Source organism: Colletotrichum aenigma (assembly GCF_013390185.1).
Source record: "Colletotrichum aenigma strain Cg56 chromosome Unknown KSG_Cg56_contig10, whole genome shotgun sequence".
Taxonomy (NCBI): domain Eukaryota; kingdom Fungi; phylum Ascomycota; class Sordariomycetes; order Glomerellales; family Glomerellaceae; genus Colletotrichum; species Colletotrichum aenigma.
Window position 1 is genome coordinate 273,666 of NW_023500916.1, and position 26,055 is coordinate 299,720.

General features: G+C 53.1%; 7 protein-coding genes across 7 annotated transcripts; 3 read left to right on the forward strand and 4 right to left on the reverse strand.

Moving 5' to 3' along the window:
• Positions 1–89: 89 nt before the first annotated feature.
• Positions 90–1,277, reverse strand: CGCA056_v013926 (Branched-chain-amino-acid aminotransferase; the record flags this gene model as incomplete). Its single annotated transcript, XM_037329168.1, has 1 exon — positions 90–1,277. The coding sequence occupies one exon, from the start codon at positions 1,275–1,277 to the stop codon at positions 90–92; it is 1,188 nt and encodes a 395-aa protein (XP_037171979.1).
• A 3,337-nt stretch (positions 1,278–4,614) lies between these two features.
• Positions 4,615–5,922, forward strand: CGCA056_v013927 (uncharacterized protein; the record flags this gene model as incomplete). Its single annotated transcript, XM_037329169.1, has 1 exon — positions 4,615–5,922. One exon carries the CDS (start codon positions 4,615–4,617, stop codon positions 5,920–5,922), a length of 1,308 nt encoding a protein of 435 aa, XP_037172112.1.
• Positions 5,923–6,198: 276 nt separating this feature from the next.
• Positions 6,199–7,065, reverse strand: CGCA056_v013928 (uncharacterized protein; the record flags this gene model as incomplete). Its single annotated transcript, XM_037329170.1, has 1 exon — positions 6,199–7,065. One exon carries the CDS (start codon positions 7,063–7,065, stop codon positions 6,199–6,201), a length of 867 nt encoding a protein of 288 aa, XP_037171551.1.
• A 3,694-nt stretch (positions 7,066–10,759) lies between these two features.
• On the forward strand, positions 10,760–12,388 carry DCW1-2 (Mannan endo-1,6-alpha-mannosidase DCW1; the record flags this gene model as incomplete). The annotated part of the gene is made up of 4 exons (XM_037329171.1): positions 10,760–10,856; positions 10,949–11,434; positions 11,511–11,755; positions 11,810–12,388. The coding sequence occupies 4 exons, from the start codon at positions 10,760–10,762 to the stop codon at positions 12,386–12,388; spliced, it is 1,407 nt and encodes a 468-aa protein (XP_037171974.1).
• Positions 12,389–13,561: 1,173 nt separating this feature from the next.
• On the reverse strand, positions 13,562–15,495 carry CGCA056_v013930 (uncharacterized protein; the record flags this gene model as incomplete). Its single annotated transcript, XM_037329172.1, has 4 exons — positions 13,562–14,193; positions 14,618–14,715; positions 14,800–15,075; positions 15,365–15,495. The coding sequence occupies 4 exons, from the start codon at positions 15,493–15,495 to the stop codon at positions 13,562–13,564; spliced, it is 1,137 nt and encodes a 378-aa protein (XP_037172136.1).
• Positions 15,496–19,892: 4,397 nt separating this feature from the next.
• On the forward strand, positions 19,893–21,844 carry abr2-1 (Laccase abr2; the record flags this gene model as incomplete). Its single annotated transcript, XM_037329173.1, has 4 exons — positions 19,893–20,128; positions 20,192–20,899; positions 20,953–21,664; positions 21,725–21,844. 4 exons carry the CDS (start codon positions 19,893–19,895, stop codon positions 21,842–21,844), a joined length of 1,776 nt encoding a protein of 591 aa, XP_037172445.1.
• A 955-nt stretch (positions 21,845–22,799) lies between these two features.
• CGCA056_v013932 (putative ankyrin repeat protein) lies at positions 22,800–24,146 on the reverse strand (the record flags this gene model as incomplete). The annotated part of the gene is made up of 1 exon (XM_037329174.1): positions 22,800–24,146. One exon carries the CDS (start codon positions 24,144–24,146, stop codon positions 22,800–22,802), a length of 1,347 nt encoding a protein of 448 aa, XP_037171843.1.
• Positions 24,147–26,055: the final 1,909 nt, after the last annotated feature.

Consider the following 26,055-nt stretch of genomic DNA (forward strand, 5'->3'; position numbering starts at 1 on the left):
TCCCGCGCTCATCTCCCTTCTTGACACCAGCTCGGAAGCCAACCTGCGGGTTATTCCAACTTCCCTCCAAAGTGAGTCTGCTATGTCGATTATTCGCTCTCGTCAATGACTCCTCCCCAGGGACTTGCCTCTTTTCCGTATACGATGCTCTCCAATTTCTCCTTCAGCAATGAAATATGCGGCACTTTTCCCAAGGGTAAACGAATCGTGCGCCCGTCATACATGATCTCAGCCACCGGCTGAACCCAGGCAGCAGTCCCAACCACGAAGACGGCTGCAAGACTCTCGTCGTCGACCGCCCGGACAATATCGGACATGGTAATGTCACTTTCCAACACCTCAACCTTTTCAACATCGTTATTCGCAGGGCCACCGACGAACATCTTGCGCGACAGTTCGAGGATAGATCTGCGAGTTCCGCCTGCAAGAATAATCTTCCTTTCATCGAGCGGCGGTGTCACCATCTGAAGACCTCCCGTCGATGTCCTCCAAATGACGAAGACGTTTGCGGATCCAGCGTCAGTAATCTGCCGATCCGGTCCAAAGAGCCAAAGGATCTGGTCATAGCCCAGTCGGCGAGCTTCGCCCTGAGCCTGAATGGTCGGACCATAGTTGGCAGCTACCTTGGCAGCTCCAGTGCCGCCTGGCCATGCTCGAACAGTCGACTCCGTACTAGCCAGCAACCGAATTCCGTTCTTCGTGTTGTCATCGTTCGGGGCTGTCGTAGGGTTAAGCGACGGCCAGTGAATGAGAAAGATGTAGAGCAGCGCCTCCTCTGGAACCCTGAGACCAAGACTGCTGCTGTCTGTCCCAATCAGCGTCGGCCTGATGTACAACATGGAGCTGGTCTTGTCGTTGGGGAGCCACTTCGGTGCTTCAATCACGCAAAGCTTATGAATAAGTTTCAGCAACTCTTCGGGCTCGAAGCCAGGTAGTGAGATTCGCTCAGCTGACGAAAGCATGCGGTTGCAATTGTAGAGCGGGCGGTGCAGTCGAAGACGACCGTCAAATCCGCGGTAGACCTCCATGCCCTCGAAGCAGCCGGTGGCGTATTGGATGACGTTCGCCGAGGGCATCAGAGGAATCGGACCGTAATGGACGAGCTTGGGGTGCTCCCAGCCTTTTGCGGAGGTCCAAGAGACCGTAATCATATGGTCAGTAGTCGCTTTCAAGCTCGTGATCTCCGGGAATCCTGGCGCTGGAACCGGCTTTGGCTCCTTTGTCCATTGGATCTCGAGGGCTGATGCATTCATCGTGGATGGCTTGGTGACCGTCATAGTTGCTGATGGCGTGAGGGTAAGTTCGAATTCCGAGGGTTATTCCGAAAATCGTGAAGAGAAAGCTCAAAGCACCATACCAACTAGTGATCCGTAATGTGTCTACTGAGATATTTATCGTGGGTCATGCGAATATTATGTCTTGACGGTGGATCGGCCTTATCTTAAGGCGCATAGGGCGCAAGGCGCAGGGCGTTTTTGACTGGACATGTCCTCGCCAACTTCTGCATCGTGATTGTCAGCACGTGGGTCGATGGGCGCGGTTGACGTAAATATCGTCGTAAGTGCGTGCAGCAGAGCGGGGAGAAGATAAGGTTGCGATGTTTGAGTAAACATAGATACTACACGTTTTCGCCAGTAACAACGTGGTGGTGCGCGATGATGACTTGATCACATTCGGACGAATGATTAAACTGCCAGTATAGATCAGTACTGGCACCATTCATCTCGCAACACAAGTACTGGTAGTGTGTTTGGTGTCTCCTTTGTCGGGCTGCTTGGCAAGCCTTCGCAACGACATGTGTTGGTGGTTGTGTCTTCTCAAGGGGATCTCCACGTTAGCTCATCATGCTCGTATGATGACAGGCACAGATGATCCTCAAAAGTCTTATATGTACACAACGGTGATAATCAGCTCTATGTACACTCGTTGTACTGTATTTACAAAACTTTAGAAAGACTTCACCAGACTGAGTTTCGCTGCAACTTGAATGATGAGCCAACTCAACCTATCTAGACTTTGTGGTATATCAATCAAAGATGAAGTCCTCCTTTGTACTAAAATCATTTCTACACATAGAATCACTACTATTCAATTTCATGTTGTCTTGCCAATGATGTTCTACAGACTCTGGACGGTGTAGGAGCTTGACTGGTTGTAGGTCATTTCTTGAAATGCATTCTTTATCGAACTAGTTGATGGTGATGTGGTGAACTCTGGACAACAGATGCAACAAGCAGGAAAGGAATAGAGGAACGGAATCAGTTCTGATATAATAATCAGAGTCTCCACCCGATCAGTTATAAATGTCGGCGGAAAGCAAGCGCCTCCTTCACAACTTAAAACATTCTCTAGCGAGATATAGAAATGATGTTGCAGGTCCTTAGTATTGTACCGGCAGTACCGGTAATATGATCTTGTGTCCCACAAAGTAGCCAGCCGGATTCTGCGCTGAGTGTGGTTGTTAGTAGTCCTGCGAAAGTCCGGTGTATCCGGAGTGTCGGGGTCTAGGAGAAAGCCCAACCCGGAGGATTCCAACACGAAGAGGCTCGACAAGTGGGGGTGGATTCCACCGCAGCATGAACTGCAGAGGAATATTGCTAAGGGGTTGCAGCCTGAGTCGGATTCCGCATCAACTCGATCACCCCAAGTCGTGATTACCCAATGCTTGAAAAGCAGTTTCCAGTCTGATTCCTGCTCCAACTACGTACACCGAGCCAATTGTCTGAATATTTCTGGTGATTCCCTCATCAAGTTCCTCGTATCAAAGCGGGTGTGGGAGATCAACTCAGTACTTGTAAACAGTGGAATCGATCTAGAACCTTGCACTCGCGGACTGTTCCGATGCTTGATTCCGCCAGAACCTGGCCATTCAGGACCAGACTGACTGACCATCATCGCGAACGACAATGTGCTAGTATTTCCAGCAACAGCACCGCTGAAGTCTGGACTGGACACCGCCTTGCGGCTTTCCCGCAGTCGCCTTGACAATATGGAGGAATTATTCCCGTAAATGAAGTGTCTCCATGGATGTTTGAGGCGAAAGTTTCTCCCTCACAAGACTCAGAGTCTTTGGCCTAGGTAGCCAATTGACAGACTTGCCAACCAAGAACTCATACTTTAAATAAACTCTTTGTAATGAAATAGCCTTATTCCCCCGTATTCTCATACCGGCGGGATCCCGCAACATTGAAGGGGTAAATTGCGAGACCAATGACAGCTGCCATGACTCGGCTGCCAGTGTGTTGAGAGCGTTCGCTTAAGCATTTGGGGGCATCCACCGCAAAGATCGAGAGATGCACCCGGCGCACCCGTGCTGCCCTTTTATCATTTAGGTATGTTACACCGGCGCTCGAACATACATAGTAATAGCAGAATCTCAATTGAGAATCAACCGCAGCGTTCTCTCAATGATCAAAGCGATCGTTTTGAAACGGGCAGAATTGCAAGCGCTTTGGACGTTTGCATGGCCCCCAAAGCGAGCGCAACACACACACACACTTAAATCCAACCCGACCCAGGTTAGCCGAGCCCAAGAAAAATCGGGGAATATTCGCCTCAATACCAAGAACTCGGGAGTGTTGAGTAAACTAAGAACCAACCTACGCAGTAAGCTTCAGGAGAACTTTCCGAGCATTTAGATTGTTTATGGGGAACCAAACGCTGTCAGCCGCCATGGGTTCGCGCTGGCAAGCCGCCCGTGTCAGAGAGTTGTGGAACCTGAGCCCCCCTGCTAGGATCTTTTGACTAACAGGCCCAACGGCGCTTAAGCGAGGGTGGCACGGTACGGGAGAGGCGATGAGGCCATCGTCAGGTCTGGACGCAACGGGGGTCTAGGCGAGGCCATCGTCATTTCAAGATGTGGGATTATGGGGGAATCGCATATTGGTATAATCTTGTTACATTCGTGACTTGAATCGCGGCTTACAGTCGATGTCTGAACCGACTTTGCAAACGTCGCAAAACAACGGCAGAACCATTGTGAACAAGGCACTGTATTCGCCCTTCCAGAAGTAAGCTTGATTCCATCAATCACGAGATTTCAGTCTCTCTAGCCTAGGGGATGAAACTCGACTTCTCTTTTTGGCAGATCGATGCAAGGAGGAAAACCGCATGCGGAATAGGGCACGACGGGTGAAGGGGGCGGAATACGAAAAACCAACGTGATTGGAGCGACTTGCGCGCCGTTTCATCGCAAATTACCTTCACTTTTTCGGAAACACTGGGTGCGACCCCACGGCCCCGGGGTGTTCAACACCGCCAACAGCCCAAACGACTTACACAGAGAGCCCCGTCTTCGGTCTTGGCCTCGCTCATCGCCAACGAGCCCGTCATAATCCTCCGGCACTTTTGGATCAATCCTTACTAGAAGGTCTTGGCGATGGAGGCGTCTGGTTGTGTTAAAAAGATGGCGGCTCCTCGAGCAACGTCAAGAGAGAGAAAGATCTCTTTGATCAGCAGGTCCTATCTCATCAACTCTTGGTATCGTCCGTCCTTTCATTGAGAAAAGCATAGTTCTTTTCTGCAGTCCATTCATTTTCGATCTCGTCCATTCTTTTCAATACTCACAAAGTACATTTACTTTCCACCAACTCACACCCATAAACCTCGTCCAAAATGGCCCGTTCCAACCAGCTTCTCCTCGCCGTCTTCCTGGCTCTCACCGGCGTCCAGGCCGCCCCCCAGCCTGCGCGCTTCGGCACCCCCGTCGTCGCCCGCGCCGCCGAGCCCGCCGAATTCTCCACCCAGCCCTCAGCCGGCCCCGGCGGCAGCTCCTTCAAGGACTCGGCCCACTTCCGCGTGTACGGCGCCTCGGACGCCGACGCCACCACGGCCCTCGGCATGCTCGAGGGCGCCTACGAGTGCTTCGTCAACACCCTCGGCTGGCGCTCCTCCGGCCTGTCCTTCGACGACGCGACCGACGCCGGCCCCTGGTACAAGACCAACGTCTACACCGTCAAGACCCTCGACAGCGCCGCGGGCGTGATGCACTCCGAGCAGGCCTCCGGCGCCGCGTGGCTCGAGGTCGTCGACACCTACCTCACCATGGCCGGCGTCACCGTCCACGAGTGGGGTCACGGCCTGCACTACCACCAGAAGACCTGGGTCGACCAGGCCGCGACGGGCACCTGGTGGGAGACGGTCGCCAACTGGATCGCCGACACCTACCAGACGTCGGACCTCTGCGCCGCCGCCCGCGAGAAGCACAACCAGGAGGAGGGCCGCACCGAGTTCGAGGTCAACAAGGTCCTCGGCGACTCGTTCCAGGTCATCGTCGACGGCACCGTCGACTCAGGCAACTACTACCAGGCGTGGCCGTTCCTGACGTACCTCACCAACAACCCGGACAACATCGGCGGGCTCGGCAAGGACGCGCTGCACCAGATGATGAAGCAGTACAAGGAGGGCAGCAACGAGACGCCGCTGCACACGCTCAACCGCGTCGCGTCCAACAGCACCGCGGGCGAGATCGTCGGCGCCTACTGGGCCCGCATGGCCTACGTCGACATCGGCCACAAGCAGGCGCAGGACATCTTCCTCGCCGAGCAGTCGCGCATCAACTTTGCCAACGTCGACGGCTCCGGCTCCGAGTACAAGGTCAAGAGCGCCCGCGCGCCGCGCTACATGGGCTCCAACATCATCCCCCTCAAGGTCAGCGGCGACAAGGTCGAGGTCAAGGTCACCTCCTCGGGCGAGTACACTGCCACCCTGTCGCTCTTCAACGCGAGCACCAAGAAGGGCCGCTACGTCAAACTCGCCAACGGCGCTGGCTCCGCGACGCTCGAGTCCGGCGAGGAGGCCAGCCTGGTGATTGCCAACACGCCCAAGGAGCCCATCCAGTACAGCGGCTTCGAGCTCGCCAACAGCGATGCTAACAAGGGCCTGGACTACTCCTTCACCCTGACAGGTGCCACCGTTGCCTGAGCGGGATCCGGAGGGTGTGTGTTTTGTACTTTTGAGTAAATACTTCTATTCTCTGTATACTGTCAGCCGCTGGATGCAGGCTTGTACATATTTTTTCAAGATACCAAGCATTGGAACGTTGTTTCCGCAAGTTGAATATCTCTCATGTTTATGACGCGTGAAGTGATTCTGCCTTGCTTCTTTGATAACGCTTTGCGTAGCTGAGAGTGGTTCATGTTGTAACCTGATCGTTGTTGTAAGGCGGACTGTGGTTGAGTAATGCTAAGCTTTGCGAATCTAGACTTCGTTTACGGTATAGGTAGCCTGAGAAGCGGCAGAGTACTCAATCGCTGAGGACAGCGCAATCGTGATTGCAGCACAAATGACGAGAGTCTTTGGTGGGGGCATCCAGTTCGTAGCCACTTGCCTCGCTGACTTCCCCAAGACCCTGGTCAGAACTCTCTGACTTAAGTTGCCCTCGATGAATTCCAGAATCTTTAGTTGCAAGAACGACAGTCGGAGGAGATAGGCGCAGTACATGACGATGCCTCCCACGTAGTCAAGGCTCGTCTTCTGCATCCCTGCTGTGAAAACCACAATGGGAAGGATCCGTAGGTTGACCATCCCCACAACGTTGGCAAGCATGGCCCTTCTGAACGTCAAAGAGGAGCCCGCATGACGCCCATGCAGCCTCGAGAGGGCGACGGTATCAGAGAACAGCTCGGTTATGAGGCCCGCGTAGATCAGGTATATCGGCCGCCGCGGCATATTCCGCACAAGAACGAGAAGCAGAGAAGCCAGGGAGAGGACATGATGAGTGACGTATTCGGGGGAGTAGGCGAGCAGTGGCAGCTCAGAGACCCAGAGGATGCCGCGGGAAGCTAGGCAGACCTTGCCTGCTGTGGTGAAGGGTCGTTGAACGCCGAAGATATCTGATTCTCGAGGCGTATTGCCGTATGCGTACAAGCAAATGGGGGTGGAGACGAGGGTGAAGAGGATGCCGAGGGGAAAGACGAAGTAAGGGGCAAGTTTGGAAGATGGGTCTTTTTGGAGGGTTGCGTAGAATGAAGGGTTCCAATGCTTGACGACGTAATGCAGTAGACGGTTTGCAAGTTGGTAGCCTGCTAGGCCCATGAGAATGAAGGTGAGGTCCGAGGAAGACATCCTCGGCGATGAACGATGGATAGAAAGACGGCAGATAGTCTGGGCATGCCAGCAGGAACCGGGTCATGGGCATAGCATTCCACGGTACTTTAAAACAGGTTGGCACTTGCCCTTTAGTCTTGGCCGGCAGTTCGAAGCACGCATTGGCGACTATTCTAGGGAATGTCTTGGATGTCAGTTGCCCAGTCTTGACGAGAATGCGGCCGAATTTCGTGAAGTTAATTCTCACGTAAGCACGGGATGTACTATCAATATTAAGACAAGCTGACGGTGAGAATGCAGTAATGCAGGAGAGTCTGCGTTTAGTGCAGAACGGGTTGGGGGTGGTCACTTGTGAGCGTGGGGGTTCAGAAGCAGGTTGTCACTACAGTGTACGTGTGGCAGGTTACTCTGGTAACCATGCATTGCAGCACTTGCTCGCCATTATGTTCTGACATTGGTCTCGACTCTGCGGCTTGAATTGTAAGGCATTGAAGGAAGTTTTTGACCTGGTCTCTGGCCCTGCAGCGTCGCGGATCTCGTCCGGCCGGCCCCCGTGTGGAGCGGAGCATTTGCGATGACCTGTCCGAATCTCGGAGGACAAGAATTCGCCGTGACAGAAGGGCTTGCCTGGCGAATCTTGGCCGCGGGTTGGTCGGCCCATGCAATCTCGGAAGATGGGAGGATCAGCTGGACAGGGTTGATGGTGCTTGGGTGTAAAGTGTGAGGAAGCCTGCCGACGAGAGCATCGGGCAAGATTCAAAGGGGCGCATGCTGCAGAGTGTGAGGCTCGTGAGATTCGTCTCTGTCTTCCAAAGGATCTGTTGCTGTAAATACGTGGTCCAGTATCTATCTGCCTTATGTGATGGGGAAAGACAGAAAAGGAAGTGAAGGCATCCGGAGGTGTCGGGCGCCGGTGGGCAGTCTTCAGGGGGTTGTCGCCCTCCGGAGTGCGCTAATTTTATGGAGTCTTGGCGCTGCCGGTGCCCGTCGGGGGTCGCTTCTGTTTAGGTTGCCATTGGGCGAGCCCCACCAGATTGGCTCTGCGTACTGTGTGCGTTCACGTCTTTTTGTTACTGTCCGCGAGCCCCCTATTTGAGGCGCTGGAAATTGAGCGTTCCATCCAAATTCCCGTCGGTCTTGGCATCACTGGCCACTGGGCTTGCTCCATCGTAGTGGAGCCAGCACAGTGTGGATACACTTGACAGTGCTGCTGATGAAAGGTACGTACCTCGACGAAAGTTGGTGTTTGGGGAAGGTGAGTGGGAGGTCACTTCGTCGGGTCTTTCCTTCTGGAGAGAGCTGGAGAGTTGCACCTTCCCTCCGGATTTTCACTGAAGGGTCGTTCCTTCCTCCCATCTCCAACCTCTCCAGCCAATCACATTCACTGCCACTTTCATCCTCTCTCACTTCACCTTCACTCTCATCTCACTTCGTCTCACTTCATCTTCATCTCTCACCCATCACCGCCAAAAGTCTTGAGATGCCCAGCCTCACGCAATCCCGTCCCTGCCCAGACGTCTGGGTCCGAACCCAAACGATCGTTGAATGTCGGGCGTTTTACCAGCGGCATCGCAAACGAGACCTCGCCCGCGGCAACCGGTGGCCCCGCGCCGCTCTCTGCCGTCGTGTGATCTGCCTTGGCTGTCCCGATCGCTTTGCTTGGCGCACATTAACAACACAATGCCTTGGCTTTTTCCTGCATAAGACGCAAGAGGGATGGGAAAAGGGAGGCTGCTTCTTTTCGCCTCTTCCATGATTTTTCGCATTCCGTCAGCCAGGCCTCTTTTGCGCGTATTCCCAGCGACCGTATCTGCAGCAGTAAGCCATCAGACGTCGCTTCGCTTCGTATCCGACTTTTTGGCAGCGCCCAGTGGATGACTAAAATCAGGTCAGATGCAACTTAACCTTACCTTAAGGTACGGATACCTTAGTCTGGTAATTAGTTACTTCAGTGGGCTGCGGTGTCACGCTTTGTCCGGCCCCTTCCATTGTTGCTGCTCTTCTTTTGCCTTGAGCATCCGTACCTGATTCTTCCAACGGTCTTCTTACCCGAACCCGGTGTCCCTTTGGACGATCATCGCAACTCACTATCGACTTCAGTTCTTTTTCTCCGTCTGAGAGTCTCGCCATCCATCTCCAACCCACTCATTCGCCCCGTCGCAAATGGCCCCGAGACGCCATCGCATCGCCAAGGCGCTGCTGAGTCTTAGCTCTCATTGACCCCTGAATCCATCTCTTGCAGCATCCACCCTTTCACCATGGGATCGTCAAGGCGAGAGCTGAACCAGTCAACACCGCGGCAGCAGCAGCAGCAGCAGCAGAGTTGCCCACTTCCCTTGATTGACTCCTGTCTTGACTGCCCGTGAGTCGTGACAGGCCCGAGCCCCCCCTCCGTCGTGGCCGTAAACTCCCCGCGTATTTGCCCTGGAATGACGAGTCTTGGCAATGCTCTCCAGAGGTAGGGATGGCTGGGCTTGGTGATCCGACCTGCTGGCTGCTGGTGGTTGCCTCCTTGCCTCCTCTTCCCAGCCCAGCCGCTCTCGTCCGTCTCAAGAGCGCCCTGGGTTCGTCTGTTGTCTCTACCTGTCACCTGCACTGACTGATGTAAGGCTTTGAGGCTGAAGCTACGTATTGCCTGCGAGTGTAACTTTGAGTCCTCATCAATCTCCAACACCGTCAACTGCAGACAAATGCAGACGCCCTCAGTCCCCTAGAGTCGAACCTTGTTCGCAACGTGCCGTGGCCAGACCCAATCCGTCACGGAGAACCAAAGCACCCAATCAGCCCGGTTCACCCGTGGCAATCCATCCAGGGCAGGGCGGCTGTTCGTCTTGGGTGCACTTTGGCGAGAAAAGGCGACTCCTCTGTCCAACGTCGGCGCCGTCTCTCATTTGCTGCACAGCCCCGATGCCCAGAAGGCCAAGACCGTACCAAGAATACCAAGACGCTGGCGGCCACCAGCACCAATTCACCGCATCATCCTGCCTGTGTGCTGCCCTGCTTGTTCTGGATCTGACCTGAGTCTGTTGTCCCGTCGTCCCTGCCTTCCCGTGGTCTGTGGTCCTGTGGTCTGTGTTGTGGTTGTGTGTGTGGTGGTGTGTGTCCATGTCTGTTTTTGTGATGGGTGTGTGTATTCCTAAATGCCCCTACCTGCAGACAGACAGAGAGTATCCATTCAATGTCCTCTTTCAAGCCTTGGCAATAGAAAAAAAGTCTTGGTATTTCTGCCACAACAAGAGATATACACTCCCGTGCCCCCCTTTTCCCGCGCAGCTGCCGGGCTTCTCGATTCTGTTCCTGCTTTTTTCTGTCTCCATTCCCAATTCACCATTCACCACCAACAACAACGCCGGCGACAGTCACTCGTTCGCTGCGAAACCTCAACCAACCCGCCCCAGGAAAACACACCACCACCACCGCCGCCGACACCAATCCCGACGACGACTAATACGAACACACTCGCGGCGCCTTCAATTCACGAAAATAATTCTGGCAAAGACGGCCATGATTAATCGCTTGTAACGAATTTTACTTTCAACGCTCGCTATTTTTTCAATTCGACACGTTCGCTACCTCAACGACCCGACCGACAACCTGCAATCGCCCACCCGATCGACCGCACCACCGCTTCTCACCTTTTTTCACCACCGTCACCACACGACTGGGCGTCTTTTTTGACCGTTTTTAACCCAAACCCGACCGGCACATCGCCATGGTCACATCACTCGCTACAGCCGCCTCGGCGGCACTCCTCTTCGTAGGAAGCCTCCCCGCCGCCAGCGCGCAAGTCTACAGCATCGACAGCAAAGGTCAGTGAAGAAGTCTCCGTCGCATCCCCGGTGCAAACGGACTAAGACTACGCCTTCACCCAAAAAACCACCCCCACTGACACCCGGCCCAGACAACATCAAATCCGCCGCCAAAAACCTCGCCTACGACCTGATGAAGTTCTACAAGGGCAACGAGTCCGGCGAGATCCCCGGAATCCTGCCCGGCCCGCCCACCGAGCACAAGGGCGACTACTACTGGTGGGAGGGCGGCGCCATGATGGGCACCTACATCGACTACTGGAAGCTCACCGGCGACTCGACGTACAACGACCTCATCATGGAGGGCATGCTGCACCAGACCGGCCCCAACGCCGACTACATGCCCCCGAACCACACCGCCTCCCTCGGAAACGACGACCAGGGCTTCTGGGGAATGTCCGCCATGCTCGCCGCCGAGAACAAGTTCCCCAACCCGCCCGAGAACAAGCCCCAGTGGCTGGCTCTCGCCCAGGCCGTCTGGACCACCCAGGCGAGCCCCGATCGTCACGACACCACCTGCGGCGGCGGCCTGAGATGGCAGGTGCCCTTTTCCAACGCCGGATACAACTACAAGAACAGTGCGTCTCCTCTCTCTCGTTGTGATCCAATCACAAAACTTTGGGAAGACGAGTGACATGCTAACATGAGGCACAGCCATCGCAAACGGGTGCTTCTTCAACATCGGCGCCCGCCTCGCCCGCTACACCAACAACGCGACCTACGCAAAGTACGCCGAGGAGACCTGGGACTGGCTCTGGAGCGTCAACTACATTGATCACGAGAACTGGAATGTCTACGACGGAGGCCACGTCGAGCACAACTGCACCGACGTCAACAAGCAGCAGTTCTCCTACAACGCCGCCATTCTGACCCAGGGCGCCGCCTTTATGTACAACTACGTATGTCACCCACCACCTGTCTAGACCCATAAACAAACTAACACAAACCCCCAGACCAACGGCTCCGACCTCTGGAAAGGCCGCATCGAAAAGATGACCGAATCCCTCTTCATCAACTTCTTCCCCAACAACACCGCCTACGAGCTCGCCTGCGAGGGCCGCAAGGGCCAGTGCACGCCCGACATGTTGTCCTTCAAGGGCTACGTGCACCGCTGGCTCGCCGTCGTCACGCAGGTCGCGCCCTTCATGAAGCCGACCATCGACCCGGTCCTCAAGACCTCCACCGCCGCCGCCGTCAAGCAGTGCACCGGCGGCGCCACGGGCCGCGTGTGCGGCTTCTACTGGAACGACGGCGTCTTCGTCGACCCGGCCACCGACAAGACCTCCGGCGCCGGCGAGGCCATGAACGTGCTCGCCGCCGTGTCGAGTCTGCTGATCGACGATGCCGCGCCGCCTGTGACGAACTCGACCGGTGGTATCTCGGCGGGCGACGTGAATGCAGGAAGTAACTCCAAGGACCGCATCGAGCAGGAGCCGATCACGACGGCGGACAAGGCGGGCGCGGGGATCTTGACGTTTATGGTGCTTGCGGGCGGTTTGGGCACGTGGGGATGGATGAGCTTCGTGGATTAAGGCACCAGGGACGAGTGGTCTCTCAGGGTATGACGGGGATTGTATGATTTTTTATTTTGTTGGGGTTACATTATCTGGATGCGCATGGCATGGCGTTCTGGGTACACCGAGGAGAGGGGAGTATCATTACCACCTCTGTTGATAACTGGACAAGACAAATTTTCTTTTTTTCAGTTGTGCTGATGTGGCCTAATGACCGACTTTGTGAAGTGTACATGACTGACGGGGCATGAGTGAGATGTGATCAGCCACCGCCAACTCTACTCCGGAACCCCACGCCAATATTGGTGCTGGTGGCGCTCGCGGCGTCGGTCTGATCTAGAGTACACTGCACGGGTGGTGCTTGCTGATGATGAACTTTATCTGTGCCTAATCTTGAATCGGAAGTTTGTCGCCTAGAGGGTGGCGGGTTGATGTAGCGCAATGTTCTGCCATGTCGCGGATAGAAAGTGGGCAGAGGAAACATGCGGCTCTTCGACCGTTGGGCGGTAGACGCAGTGTCAGTCAGGCTCGCTGACTGCGCCTTTTCTTGCTCTTACCAAGCCACGCAAGTCTTCTCGGGGTAATCGCGATATCCCATGGTGATCAATTTCGCCCTTCTACGATTATGTCGCATCCGAACATCGTAGGCACGGATAGTCACAATGGTCAACTCCGGGATACATCTGATCTCATGATATCATGGAGAAATACAACCAGTCATTGAGAGTCAAGAGTTCTCATGATTCGAGTTCTTCTCAATGTAGAAGGCTGCCGAGGGACAAGTACTAAGATCATCTCGATCGAAGTATCCATTTGCCTCCCGTTTTGTGTAATTGTCCGCCGATTCCGTGAGGGACTACTTGCTGATGACCCTTCTCTACCAAAGGTTCTCCCTCCTCGAATCTATGCTCAATGCTAGCTAACTCTTCAGAGTTAATAGCGAACAGTGCTGGCAGAGTTGAGCTTTTGATGATGTCGACGTCGGCCACGGCAGTTTCCCAGATTATCATGACCAGGATTATAATAGAAAGGCAGACCTGAACTGCCAGAAAGGTCAACCACTCCCAGCGGACTTTGATATAAGTTTGTTTAGTCCACGCAGTCCCCTCGACAATGGCTCCGCCATCTACCAGCAAACTGCACCACGCAATGTTAACAGTCGAAGCTGGACATACAAAGACAAAAGAAGGCTCACAAATTTATCAAGCCTGTCTCAATGTTGCGCGCCATCCTGTCGATAGCGTCCCACCAGATATCTTGCAGCTCTTGTTCCGTTGGACGGTCTTCCTCAACTCTGCCGTCGTACTCGAACTTGATTTCGGCCATGGCATGCAGAAGCCTATCGCTGCCCGTGGTGATACGTTTCATTGGATCTCTGGCACTCTCGCCGGTGATTGCCTCTCGTAGCACGCCGGTGATCCGCAACCTCGAGACCCCTCCTACAACGTAATCCATGACGTTCTCGGCCTGTGAGCTCAGCTCGATGGCATCAGCATAGACCCCTCCAGTCGACCTCTGGCACTGTGTATGTGATGAGATCTGTGGCGTTTGGAGCTTGTTGTTTTCCATCTTTGCGTCGTATGTGTTGACACACCAATGCATGACTACGTCGGCTGCTCGAGGGGGTTTGCCAGCATCCCAATGGATGACAGAGTAATTAAATATGCTAGACAGGAAAATATCCGGGTTATAATCAGATATTGGCTCTCTCGACTCAACGATTACGCGCTCAGTAGCATTGACTGTCATGTTAACCCCGTTGGGAAGCGTTATTGATGTTGTGGAATCCTCATTCTTAGCTACTGTGAGCAGATCCGTGACATCTGCGGCAAATCAAAAGTTAGACATGTCATGTGTCAAAATGTTTGTGAGAACGAAATAATCAGCAGAGAACATCAAAAAGTCGCGACATGTGCGCCTAACTTGGTGATCTAATCACTTCCGGAAGACAATTGGGTTATTCACCTACCGGTCATGTTGTGGCATACAGCCAGCGTGCTGAAACGAGGCCAGGTACAGTCGCTCAGTGGACAAAACGGCTGTCTGAAATCAAGGATCGTCGTTACGGGTTGAAAAATGGCTTGTGCCATAGCTCGCGACAATCGCGGCTCGAATTCATCTATTTGGAAACGGGAAGTTGGCATAGAAAATGGCAAAACCTAGACTTGATCTTACTGAGTCCATCGCCTTCTAGCCTCTCCACGTAACTACGGAGCCTCCACGCAGTAGCTTGGTCTTGGCTCGTACCTGTGATGTTTCGCTCCGGATACGAAATAGCGGACTGAGTTAAGGTCGACGTAGCGACAGCGGACACGAGTAAAATAGCTGAGAGAATGCCAACTCCCCTATGGTACTGTCAGCAAGGTATCTACAGCTACAATAAGGAGCACTCAGCGTTGTCGACAACCTAGTAGACATGCTCAACATACCATCCTTTTGTGCGAATCAACCGGCTCATTGAGCCCCAAGGCCCTCTAGAAGCCGAGTCGAATAGGTCGAAATCTCTTAAATGTCGCGGCTTCTTCTTGAACCAATTCCACTTGCACTGAGACAGCCCCTCAGCTACCGGGACGGTGAACGCAGTTCTTGCCACCGTCGATATAAACGCGACAGCCGTGTTGACAGTGATGCCCGATGGCCAGTTGGGCAGCGGCTGGTCGTTAAATCCGTAGAGGAGTACAACTAGAGCACCGATAGAGGCGACACTGAGCCAACAGCAGAAAATCTCAAGCCACCACCCATTGAATATCTTTTCTGCAGGTATTGTCCAGGGAACCTGTTTCTCCTCGAGGCGGAGACTGACCGGTCTCCAGTCCGTCTTGGGGATAGACTTCAATGGGCTGGTGTCCGATTCCTGCACGGTCTTGTCTCCCAGACGTGCCCCCTTTTCGTTCCTCCCTCGACTATTTGACCATTCTGCAGAAACGGGAACATCTTCGTCCTGGGTGTGAAGCAACGGTTCGTATGCGTTATCAATTGGATCAGCTTCCTCACTTATGGGTGAAGGTAAAGATGGTACGGGTTTTCGCCTGATTCTTCTCAGGCCGGAGTTTGGAAATAGGCTGCAATTCCATGGCGATGGACCTCGATGTGTGGTAGGTGTCTCGATGTTCACTGAGCGACATGATGGGGCAGGCTGGGCCTTTATTTTTTTGCCTCTGGTTATCAGCGTGGCAACGGGGCGTTTTGATTGGTGAGAAGAACGTTGGCTTCGCTTGGCCGTCGTGCAGTCTGGGATACGAGGGTGGTGATGATCCTTAGGCGTTGAGGGCCAACGGCATCGCCACAGCTGCGACAATATCTTGGCTGTCCGCCCTATCATCTCACATTTTCAAAAGATCTCACTAATGCTATGCATGTAATGTACGATGCGACAAATTGCCTAAGGGGTGATGTTAGTTGTACGTTGACCTTTTCGCACAAGCAGCAATTGGGCCCAATGAGACAGACCCATCAATTTCATCCGCCATGTGCCTCTTAGCGGTTCAGGTAAACGAAGTCTCGGAATCGCTCTGCGGCAAAGAATTACTAGATTTGTCTTCACATGAGGCGCATCTCAAATGGTTCTGTCATCGGTCATTTCGTGGTCATAAAAAAGCGAGGGGGCTGTATGCAAACGTGAGATGCCTGCTGACCACCTGCATTCAGCTGAGGGCGACCTTTGTTCCGCCTAATGCAAGGCTCCCGGGGTCAGATGCATGTTCGAGGCCATATCATTGGGCTCAGCACAGGATGAAGGTGCACTCTACTGGTGCAATAATAGTTTTTGACACTCCAGTTCCGGAGCCGGTCCGGCAACGCTCAAAGTTGGAATTGCCCAGCTTTGAATGACTTATTCAAGTAATTCTGTTTTGCTCTGTAGCTCATATGCGCAAAGGGGATGGTGGTGCCCCACGCTATTAAACCATGCAAAGCTCCCGCAAAGGCGGGAGCAGTGTCAAACCACCCATTTAAGAGACTTATGATAGTTCCCATTAAAGATCTTGTATACGTCTATCCCTTTAAACATGCTATGAGAGACGCTTCAAAGTTATTAGCGCATAGGAAGAAAGAACAATCACGCATGATGCCGAGTGACGTAGACTATGACGGGCGACTTTAATAGTTCAATTATTCAACTAATTTGCAGACTTTCTGGTTTTCTTCATACTCCCTTGCCCTCATTGGAATCCAATGAGAAAGCAGTAATGGGCCTTCAGCCACAGCCTCAGGCTTCGCATACCCTCCTGTTGACAGGTCGGCTCAGTCATAGTCTCCAGTCACAGAGATTACCCAAAAACACCATCATTCTTAGGTTCAAAGTCGACGTGAGGCTGATTCGCAGCGAAGGTCGGATAGTTAGCCGGGTCTGTGGGAAGGATACCCTCCATGATGGGTGCTGACATGCCAAGCTGAAGAGACACACTGTTAGCTGCTCTGCGGATGACGGAAAGTAATGACAAGCGAATACTCACAGCGAAGTACCTAAGCTTGACGGCATGAATCATCGTCGCAGCCTTGGTCGTAACCTTGAAGCGAAGCACACTCCATCCTAGGGGCGGCAGGTCGTGGATCGTGACCAGTCCAGGGTCCTCCAGGTTAAGCGCAGATGCAATATCCTTATCCGCAGCAACTGCCTCTTCGATGCTAGTGTAGGGGAACTTCGAGTTGGAGCTCACACCGAGAAGCCATGCAGGATCGGCGTGCTTGTACAACGGGATGGTGTCATTAAGCTGATTCTCGATGATGAGATCGACGACGCTACCCATGGGAATGCCGTCAATGACCGGCTTTCCAAGTGATGCTTCTGAGCTTGAGTTGAACTCGTGGAAGAGTAATGGAGTCAGAGAAGAGCGGAAGAGCTGCCAAGGCTTCTCGTTGAGGAAGTATTCAGGCATATGCGGCTCCGTCAGAGAAGGCTGGGAGCCAGCTGCAAGGTGGAAGGTGAAGTCGGCAGATGCTGGGCGGGACTTCTTGGCCTTAGGCGGCGGCAATGCAGGGTAAGGAGGGAGGAAAAGCCCGGAAGTGGTCTTGCAATGCTTCTTCGTGGAGCCGTCGGGGAGGACGCAGACGTCGTCCAAGGACTCTGGCTGGGGCAGTTCCATGGGTTCGCCGTAGATAGGACGGCGGCTTGCCTGTGGAGAAGTAATGTCAGTCTCGTATCAACCTCAGCTACTGTAGCCGATGTGAACTTACGGGGTATCGAAGGATTGAGTAGCCCTGGAGGTTTTGCATTTGACTTGTAGACGACAGTCGCAGCGCATAGTCGCCCGGCTTAGCGTCCAACTTGACTAGAACGGTGACACGGCCCGCGCTGGGAATGTACACGACCTTTAAAGCGTTAGGAACATGACTACATTCTGTTAAAGAGAGGTTAAACTTACGCCCGTCTCTTCGGGAATGACAAAGCCTCCGTTATTGGCCACGACTATCATTTTGTGGCTGTCAATAGACGCCATGACGGAGTGCTCGAAGCCAATGTTGATCAAGTTCAGCATGATGTAGGCTCGGCCTTCAGTCTCAATGACCTGCGATTATCAGCATCCGGGAAAAAATACGACTAAACCCATTATGTATACCTCATAGTCAGCCTTACTAGGTGTGCAGGTCTCTTGCGGCAATCCGGCAGGTTGAATGCAACCAGTCTCGTCCAGGTTGTGGCCGTTCAGCGTCTCGAAGCCCGGCTGACGGCAGTGAACGCGACCCTTGCCTGGTGAAGTTAGCGAGATGCTCGTACCCTCGGCTTCGCGGAATTTTGAAACCCACCATTGACAATGATCGAGTCATAACAATAGAATTCGGAACCTTCAGATCGCATACGCAGCATCTTCCAGCCGGTGTCACGGTGTTGGTGGTTCTTGATGGCCAAATGCTGAGCCTCCTTCTCGGCTTCCATGATCTTACGCAGTTCAATCTCGTCCTTGGTGATGAGGCGGTATGGCCTCGGTCGCGATGGACTCGGTGCCACATACACCATGCCGTAGAGACCCTATAGGCTTGTGAGTAAATGGATCATCTTGAAGTCAGTCAACGGGTGGCCATACGTCAGCTGAGGCTGCCGAAGTATGTTCGGCATACCAGTTCAGGCCCCAGGAGCCGGCGGTGTCAATCAAGCTGGTGAAGTTGCCACGAGGCAAGATGGGGAACTAATGTTAGAAACGTTAGTCTTTTAAACAATTCTAAGGAATAAGGTGCGGCGAACCTGCGAAATGCCGGCGGTACCATCGTTCCAGCTACCAGTTCTGGGGAGATGTTAGACTTGGCCATGCAGACGTGTCGGCTATTGACATCTTACCCTTTGTGTCCAATTCCAGACCTGAATTTGAGTTAGAAAACACTGAAACGGTCAATGGACACTTTGAATGTGGAACGAATACCAGTGAATTGATGACTGCGCATAGACGTCGCTCTTTACAGTCAACTCTACGAGGTCGCCCTCCTCTGCGCGCAGCGTGGGGCAGGGCGACTGGCCGTTGCACACGAACATGACTCTCCAGCGACCGCCATCTTGGTCTCATTAGCGATGTATTTTGGAAGTTTCTCAACAAGAAGATGACATACCTTGATTCATCCATCTAACTCCCGATTGAATGGTGTACTTGCGGGTGAGTCTGTCTGACTTGTGGGAGGACAGGCGGTTCCAGACGCCGAGCAGCGCATGGTGTGGGCTATCACCGCGCCAAAACCCGGCGAGCACGAAGAGACATAGTGCTGCTAGGCCAGAAACCCAGAATGCTCTGGACTTCTTGCCGCTTTCTCTCTTCAACAAACCAACTTGCGTCAGCTCAAGCTGTTCACTTTTGGACCCCATTTTCGCGTTCGATGCGGAAACAGCAACAAACAACCAAAGGCGACCCAAGAGTCGGGGAGGGCCCTCTGTTTGGGCTCTGGGTCAATAAGTAAAAGCCCGCAGGCACCGCGGCCCCCGCGGAGGGTCATGCCCCATATCCTAGCCCCCATCGTCTCTACCGAGACTGACAATGCAACTCACCGACTTACACTGACTAGTAGATCGTCGTAGACGCTAAGCCACCGTTTTGCTTCGGACCGCAGAGCCTGCAACGTTGTAGCTTTCGGAGCGTATCACGGCCAAGGAGCATTACCCTGTTTCGCTATGAAGACCCGTTGATCATGATTCGCGTGGTGGCGGCATCGTCGGTCTCCATTCGAAACAGACGGAGTAACTACGGCGATTGGCAGAAGTGCTCTCGCAACGTGCGTAAGGGGTCCTGGGTCTTGGGTCCGTACCCACCTCCAGGTGAGGCGAAGGTGCGTAGCAGAAAGTCTAAACGGCCGCTGAAGAAGCCTAGACAAATGACAGGCGTCCTAGATTGCGGGAAAGCGGGTTGTTACCCCTGACTCGGTAAACTCTAACGGTTGCATCGGATGGTGGTAGGGATGGCCTAGATATCGGTAAATGCGCCGGTGGATGGGGGGGATTAGTGATAAATCCTGCTGTTGGGCACCGAGGGCTTTTGTTGTTTAATGAGAAAGGGCCCGGCTCTGAGATTCTCTCGCTTCTACGGGTGTGGGACAAAGCATCATGGCTGCCTTCACTCGATGTGCGACCTTTTTTCTCCTCGCCGGCGCAAGTCTGGCGGCGCAGACGAGGAGATACAACTTCACCATCACTAACAAGTGGGACACCGGGGATGGCCATGGCAGGCCTGTCTTTGCCATCAACAATGAGACACCCGGCCCGCTCATTGTAGCGGATGAGGGAGATGAGATTGAGGTATTTCTTGACAACCAATTGGCGTTCGAGACAACTATGCACTGGTAAGCTGTTGAAGTTCTCACGGATCTTGATTTCGCAAAGGACTGTGGTTTAACACTGAGTAGGCATGGAATCTACCAAATTGACAAGCCCTGGAATGACGGAGTTCCGGGAGTGACCCAGTATTCCATTCAACCTCGCGACACCTACACGTATCGCTTTACCGTCCAGCAACAATATGGTAGCTACTTCTACCATGGCCACTTCGGACCAGCCTTCGCAGATGGCATGCGAGGTCCCATCTGGATTGTACCTGCACCATGGAGACCAAGACCGTATGAGCTCATCTCGTCGTCGCCGTCAGACATTGAGGGCATGAAGCTTGCGGAGGAGAATCCTCACCACGTCGTCATCAGCGATTGGAACGCTGAGCCGATGGACATCCTTCTGATCATGTACCGCGATACTGGCGTGGTTCCATGGTGCAGCAACTCGATTGTTTTGAATGGCAAAGGCCGAACGACCTGCCACTCAAAAGAGTTGCTGGAGTCTGTCGGTGGACCTAACCGGGACTCTTTGGGCTGCCTCCCGCAGGATCGCCAAGCAGAGTTCACGAACCCTCAGGTTTGCCAGGAGACATTTGCTGATCTCGAAGTCTTTGAGGCAAAGCCTGGTGAGGAGTGGATGTGGATCAACTGGATTCACTCTGGGGCGCATCATGAGCTGCAGATCAGCGTAGACGAGCATGAATTCTACGTCGTTGCGGCTGATGGAGAGTTTGTTCACCCGCAAAAGGTTCATGCTGCCAATTGCAATCTTGGTGAGCGTATCAGGTATGCAAACTTCCATGAATGCTTCACAATCGCAAGAGCTGACAGAAAAATAGCATTCTCATTCGCTTGAACCAGAAGCCTGGCGACTACGCCATCAGAGTCACCTCACTTCGGAGAGAGCAGATCATTCAAGGCCTCGGCATTCTTCGATACCCTGGGCAGAATGCCGAAGGCAAGCAAGAGGTGCCTGAGACTAAGCCATGGGTCCATCTCAACGGCACGCTCATCTCGCCGTCTTCGGTGTACATGGACGAGACGAAGCTCGCTCCTTACCCTGCCCGCCCCCCGCCAGCCAAGTCCGACAACACCGTCAGGTTCTTTGTCAATATGACGGGCCCCAGCAGCTGGGCACTGAATATCGGGCCTCATCAGGCATTCCGTCAGCAACTTCCACCCCTGTTGTGGGACGAGGAGTCCCGTGGTGTAACGACATATGGCGATGATGTACATGGTGGCTCATTGCTCAATGGCACCGTGGTCGATATCATCTTCGAGAACGGTGCCAATGTCACTTCGCAGCACCCCTTTCATAAGCATAACAACAAGGCTTTCATCATCGGCACAGGCAGTGGCGGCTTCCCCTGGGCCACTGTTGAAGACGCTATCCGAGATGGTGGTATGGCGAAACACTTTAATCTGATTGATCCTCCAAATCGTGATGGCTGTAGATTGGGGAACAGCACAGGTGACTGGACGGTTATTCGATACGAGATCTCTTTCCCTGCGGCGAGCATGCTTCATTGCCACATGATCCACCATTTTGCCGTAAGCACCTCGCCTGCCTCGGTAATAATGAAATTGTCCACAGGTGCTAACATGAAACAGGCTGGACAGCAGGTTGTCCTCCTAGAGGGCGTTGAGAGCATGGCCAAGATTCCCGCAGAGATGAAGGACAGAGTGCACTCAGATTTCCGAGCTCCTCTTCGCTATGGCCCGTTGGACTAGACACCGTTGGACTAGACACCAAAACAAAGACAAGCTCACGTCAACCGAAGGGGAAAAAAGAGCAGACTTTCAACACGCGCAGAGTTTTCATGATGGTGGTGGCCCGTACTCTGTTACATCGCCTCGCCTAGGCAGACCATCTCAGGATTGGTGCGTGGGTTAGGTTAAGACACCCGGACTCCGACCGCGCCGCGTGGTGGGCAGAAGTTTGAGTTTACCGCGGTGTTACAAATGTGATTTAGCCGCGGTGCGGTAGGGAAGAAGCCTGATTTGACGTCTTTAATGGAACGATTTACGACAGTCTAAAACATTTCATCTGGCCTTCTTACGTATTCTCGAAGCCCCTGCCTCCCCCACGGGCCACGACTATGAAATATTAAAGGAGCCCTATCCCCAGCCGCTCCCGAAACCTAGTGTGGATGAACGTCTAATGATTCAAGGGAAGACAGGACACTGTAGTGTCTCTAAGCCCCAGGTTCGATGCTTGCTTGACTCGATCAAAATGCCTGTGGCCTAGAATCTTTAGTCGATACATTCTGGATGGAACGGTCGCCTTGAACAGATACTTGCCTATAAGCCTCTGCAGCAACGGAAAATCTCACAGGAGTCAGGAGAAACTCACAAGTACTCCGATATGGTGAGCCAGACGGGTTGCTAGTTGTATATTTGCAACACCTCTTCAGTGCAATTGCTCAACTCTCGCGGGCATCGACGATGTATGATGCTAAGTATTTTGGAAATGTTTCATGCCTAAAGGCCAAGAAAACCTGTGAAGCCGGCACAAATTCCCGAATGAGGTGTAATGACTCGGCTGCATTGTTTCGGTTATTGTTCAATTCTTTAGGTTAGATTTAGGACCTAACGTCCGACTCCCTCGCACAGAGCTTCATCAGATTGCTAGGAATATACTTTTGTTCTACTACATAGCTCAACACGTCTCAGATCCCCAGCATACTCATTCTTCCATCGATAACTCGGACCGCTTCCTTACCTTGTCGATAATCGGCGTCAACGGGTTGTTTTTCACCCACTCGGGTAGTTCAAGAATGTCGGTATCCTCCACTGTAGTGCTTGGCTTACAGAGGTAGTCCATGTATTCCCCAGCTTGCTCCGAATCCCAAGCAACCCCTGAATTCTTTGCTGCGATGGCAAATGCATCTAGCTTGATCACAGGCTTCTTGATCCTTGCGTCAGCGCCGCGTTCTAATAGGAACTCAATAACATCCCACATTTGGTACTCGACAGCGGCCGTTAATGGCGTGCCTGCACCAAACGTGACGGAATTGACATCCGCTCCGTAGCGTATCAACAAAGTCATGAATTTGCGCCAATCACTGTCAGTGTCTTCTGTTTCTCCTTGGCTGTTTGCTGGAGCGTAAGAAGCAAGACGTTGATGTCGAAGACGCACTACCCGCTGTAGTGGTCGAGCATACTGTGGGTTGGCCCCATGTTCGACTAGCATCTCAACGATATTGAACTGTCCTTTCTCGACGGCGCGATCCAGAGCCAACCCCGATGTCCGGTCCATGGGGGGCGCTGCCCTGTATCCCCAACTGAAGATCCGGTTATCTAGAAACCTTCCTAGATCTGGATCGGCACCATTGTCCAAGAGCAGTCGAGTTATTCCCTCGTTATCGAGACAGTGCGTTAGAGACACGCCGAACGAGCCGTTATCGCTGGGAATTTGCTGGTTGGGATGGTATCCGTGCTGGATGCATACCTCAAGAATGGGAAATGAGCGCAGGCGGCATGCGTGAACTATGACTGCGGCGTGAGGACGCGCTCCAGCTTCGAGTAGATATTTCACTACATCAGGCTGGTTGCCGTTCGCAGCGCAGGCCAGGCCATCTTGCACGCTGATGGGTGAAAGCGACCCCTCAGAGACCCGTCGCTGGACGCCGTCCATGGAGCCTTCCTCACATGCCATCAAAAAAGGCCTAAGATCCATGTTGGGGTGATGGCACGGCCTCTTTATGTCGAGCCAATGGCTCGATTTCGGGAGTGGTGATGGCAAAGGTGGCAAGTTGAGATCTTTGAAGTATCCTTCGAGTTCACGGCGGAGGGGCAGCCGTTTAGCCTCCCATCGCTCTTCTTTCCGAGACAGCATTCCCTCCATGACCTCTTCATCTTCTTGGCCCCAGTCTGTACCAGTTTGCCTGCGCTTGAGGAGTTGGTCAAGACGAGCCTCTTCCCCTTCGTCATGTTCCAAAACGGTTTGAATAAATGCCGTGAAAGCTTCGCGAGTGTACTTTCTAGTGGGAGGGCTACCGCGGCGGGGTTGGCGATGACGCGAGTAATACATGTGCGGTGGCTGAATTAACTGGATGGGATTTTCGTTACTTTCATTCTGCCTTCTGCAAAGATCGGGCGTCTCTGTGGAATTTCTATCACATCTTTGACCACATGTTTGCCAAGAATTCAGGATCATCATCCGAAATGAAGTTAATGTTGGTCGTTGACAAACATTTCAAAGGTACCAAGGGACGTGTCCTGTTGGTCACGAGGAAAAGCGGCGCAGCACAGATTCCGGCACAATCATCGTCGAATCAACTTCCCAGGTTAGTTGTATGTTGCTTTTGCCCCGTTCCGCGCCCTCGACTTGCAGATTTGTGCCAGGGCAGACAATAGCTGAAGGCTGACAAAGTCGGGCAACTTTGATACGGAGAGCACCGCCCTCCTTTCTGCTTCGCTACCGCGCTTACGCTGCTGTTTGACCCAAACGAAAGACGGCAATCAAGATTCACACCAGAACCCTCTTTCAAGCTCTCGATTACTTTAAGTGCACGCATGCCAGCCCTTAAGACCCTTTTGAAAGAACTCGGATTCAGTGCTAGGCATTTATGCGACGTCCCATCGCAACTATGAATGTGCCTTTCTGTTGATCTATAGGTCACCGACACAGGGATGCATGTCAAGTTCCCATGAGAATGTTGTGGATGGCGTTGCCTTCAGACTCAACGTTGACTTTTAGGCGGCTGTATCCAACTCTCATTCTTCGACTCAAGCCTTCAGCTCAATCACAGAGACCCAGTTCCACATGAATCTACTCAGACGTACAAATACCTCAGAGCAGTCCACAGGGACGACATGACTGCAGGTTATGACACAGCATCATGCGTGAAACACATGGAAGAGAACTAGGTTTGCGCGGGCTCCTTGGGATTATGAAAGCTGCGCCCACACTACGACTCAGACGCACTTTTGTACAGGGGAGAAGGTTTGGGAGAGAGTTGATCAAATGTAAGCATGCTCGCTCGCATATGCTGTGCTAGATTCCACATGCTGTCCCCCAATGAATCTATTGAGCGAAAAACGGCTGTGTCGGGCCAATACTGTGGTCAGTCTAGCGCTACAAGCAGCCATGGAAAGTGAGAAAAGCATGAGTCGAGGATGATCATGGTTATCCGTCCGTAAGATCTAAAACCCAATAAGAGCCTCAAAAGGGCCCAGTAACAATTCATCATCAAAAGAGTGATGAAATTTGCGCATGCGGGTGTGTCTCACGTTGGCCCAATGTAAGACGGGCGGATCAGCGATTGATGGTGCCTTCAGGCTCCTGAGAGGCCGCTTTAGGTAATCGGTGAAAACCAGACAAGACGGATGCGTCCTACATCTCGCACTGACTGCCCGGTCTCATGATATCATCTCAAAGGAACCCTCAAAGCTTCATCGGCGAAATGCAGTCTAGCATAGCAGCGATGAAACGCGACATCTGATGACATGTCGACATCTTGGTATGTAAGCGTGGAGGGGTCTCGCCCGACACCCCGACGTGCTGGGCAGATCTTGATCGTACATCGTGGCTGATCTTTTTTTCGGATATATCGATCATTATTGGGCAGCATTTATGCACGAGTGTCTCATTTCACCTCAGTTGTGATGGTGAACGGCACGCCCTCTTGCCTGTTGGCAATGCCCTCAAGAGACCCTCAACCACGGCTGCCTACCACATACGACCATACCCATTGGAAAACTCGGGATCCCGTCCGCTCTCCCATAGATAAGCTAATGAGGGCTGGAGTAGTAGTCGGGTCGGTGACGACCGGCGAATGCCCGGTGTTGTATGTTGTTTTTGTGTTTTGCCGTCTGGTATCGACTATCGTGATGGCGGTTGGTGACGAGCAGCTTGGCCCAGCAAAGCTACTGTGGTCAAGACGATGATGGCTCTGATCGATTCATGATTTGTCAAATCCACTCGTAAGCTCACGCCG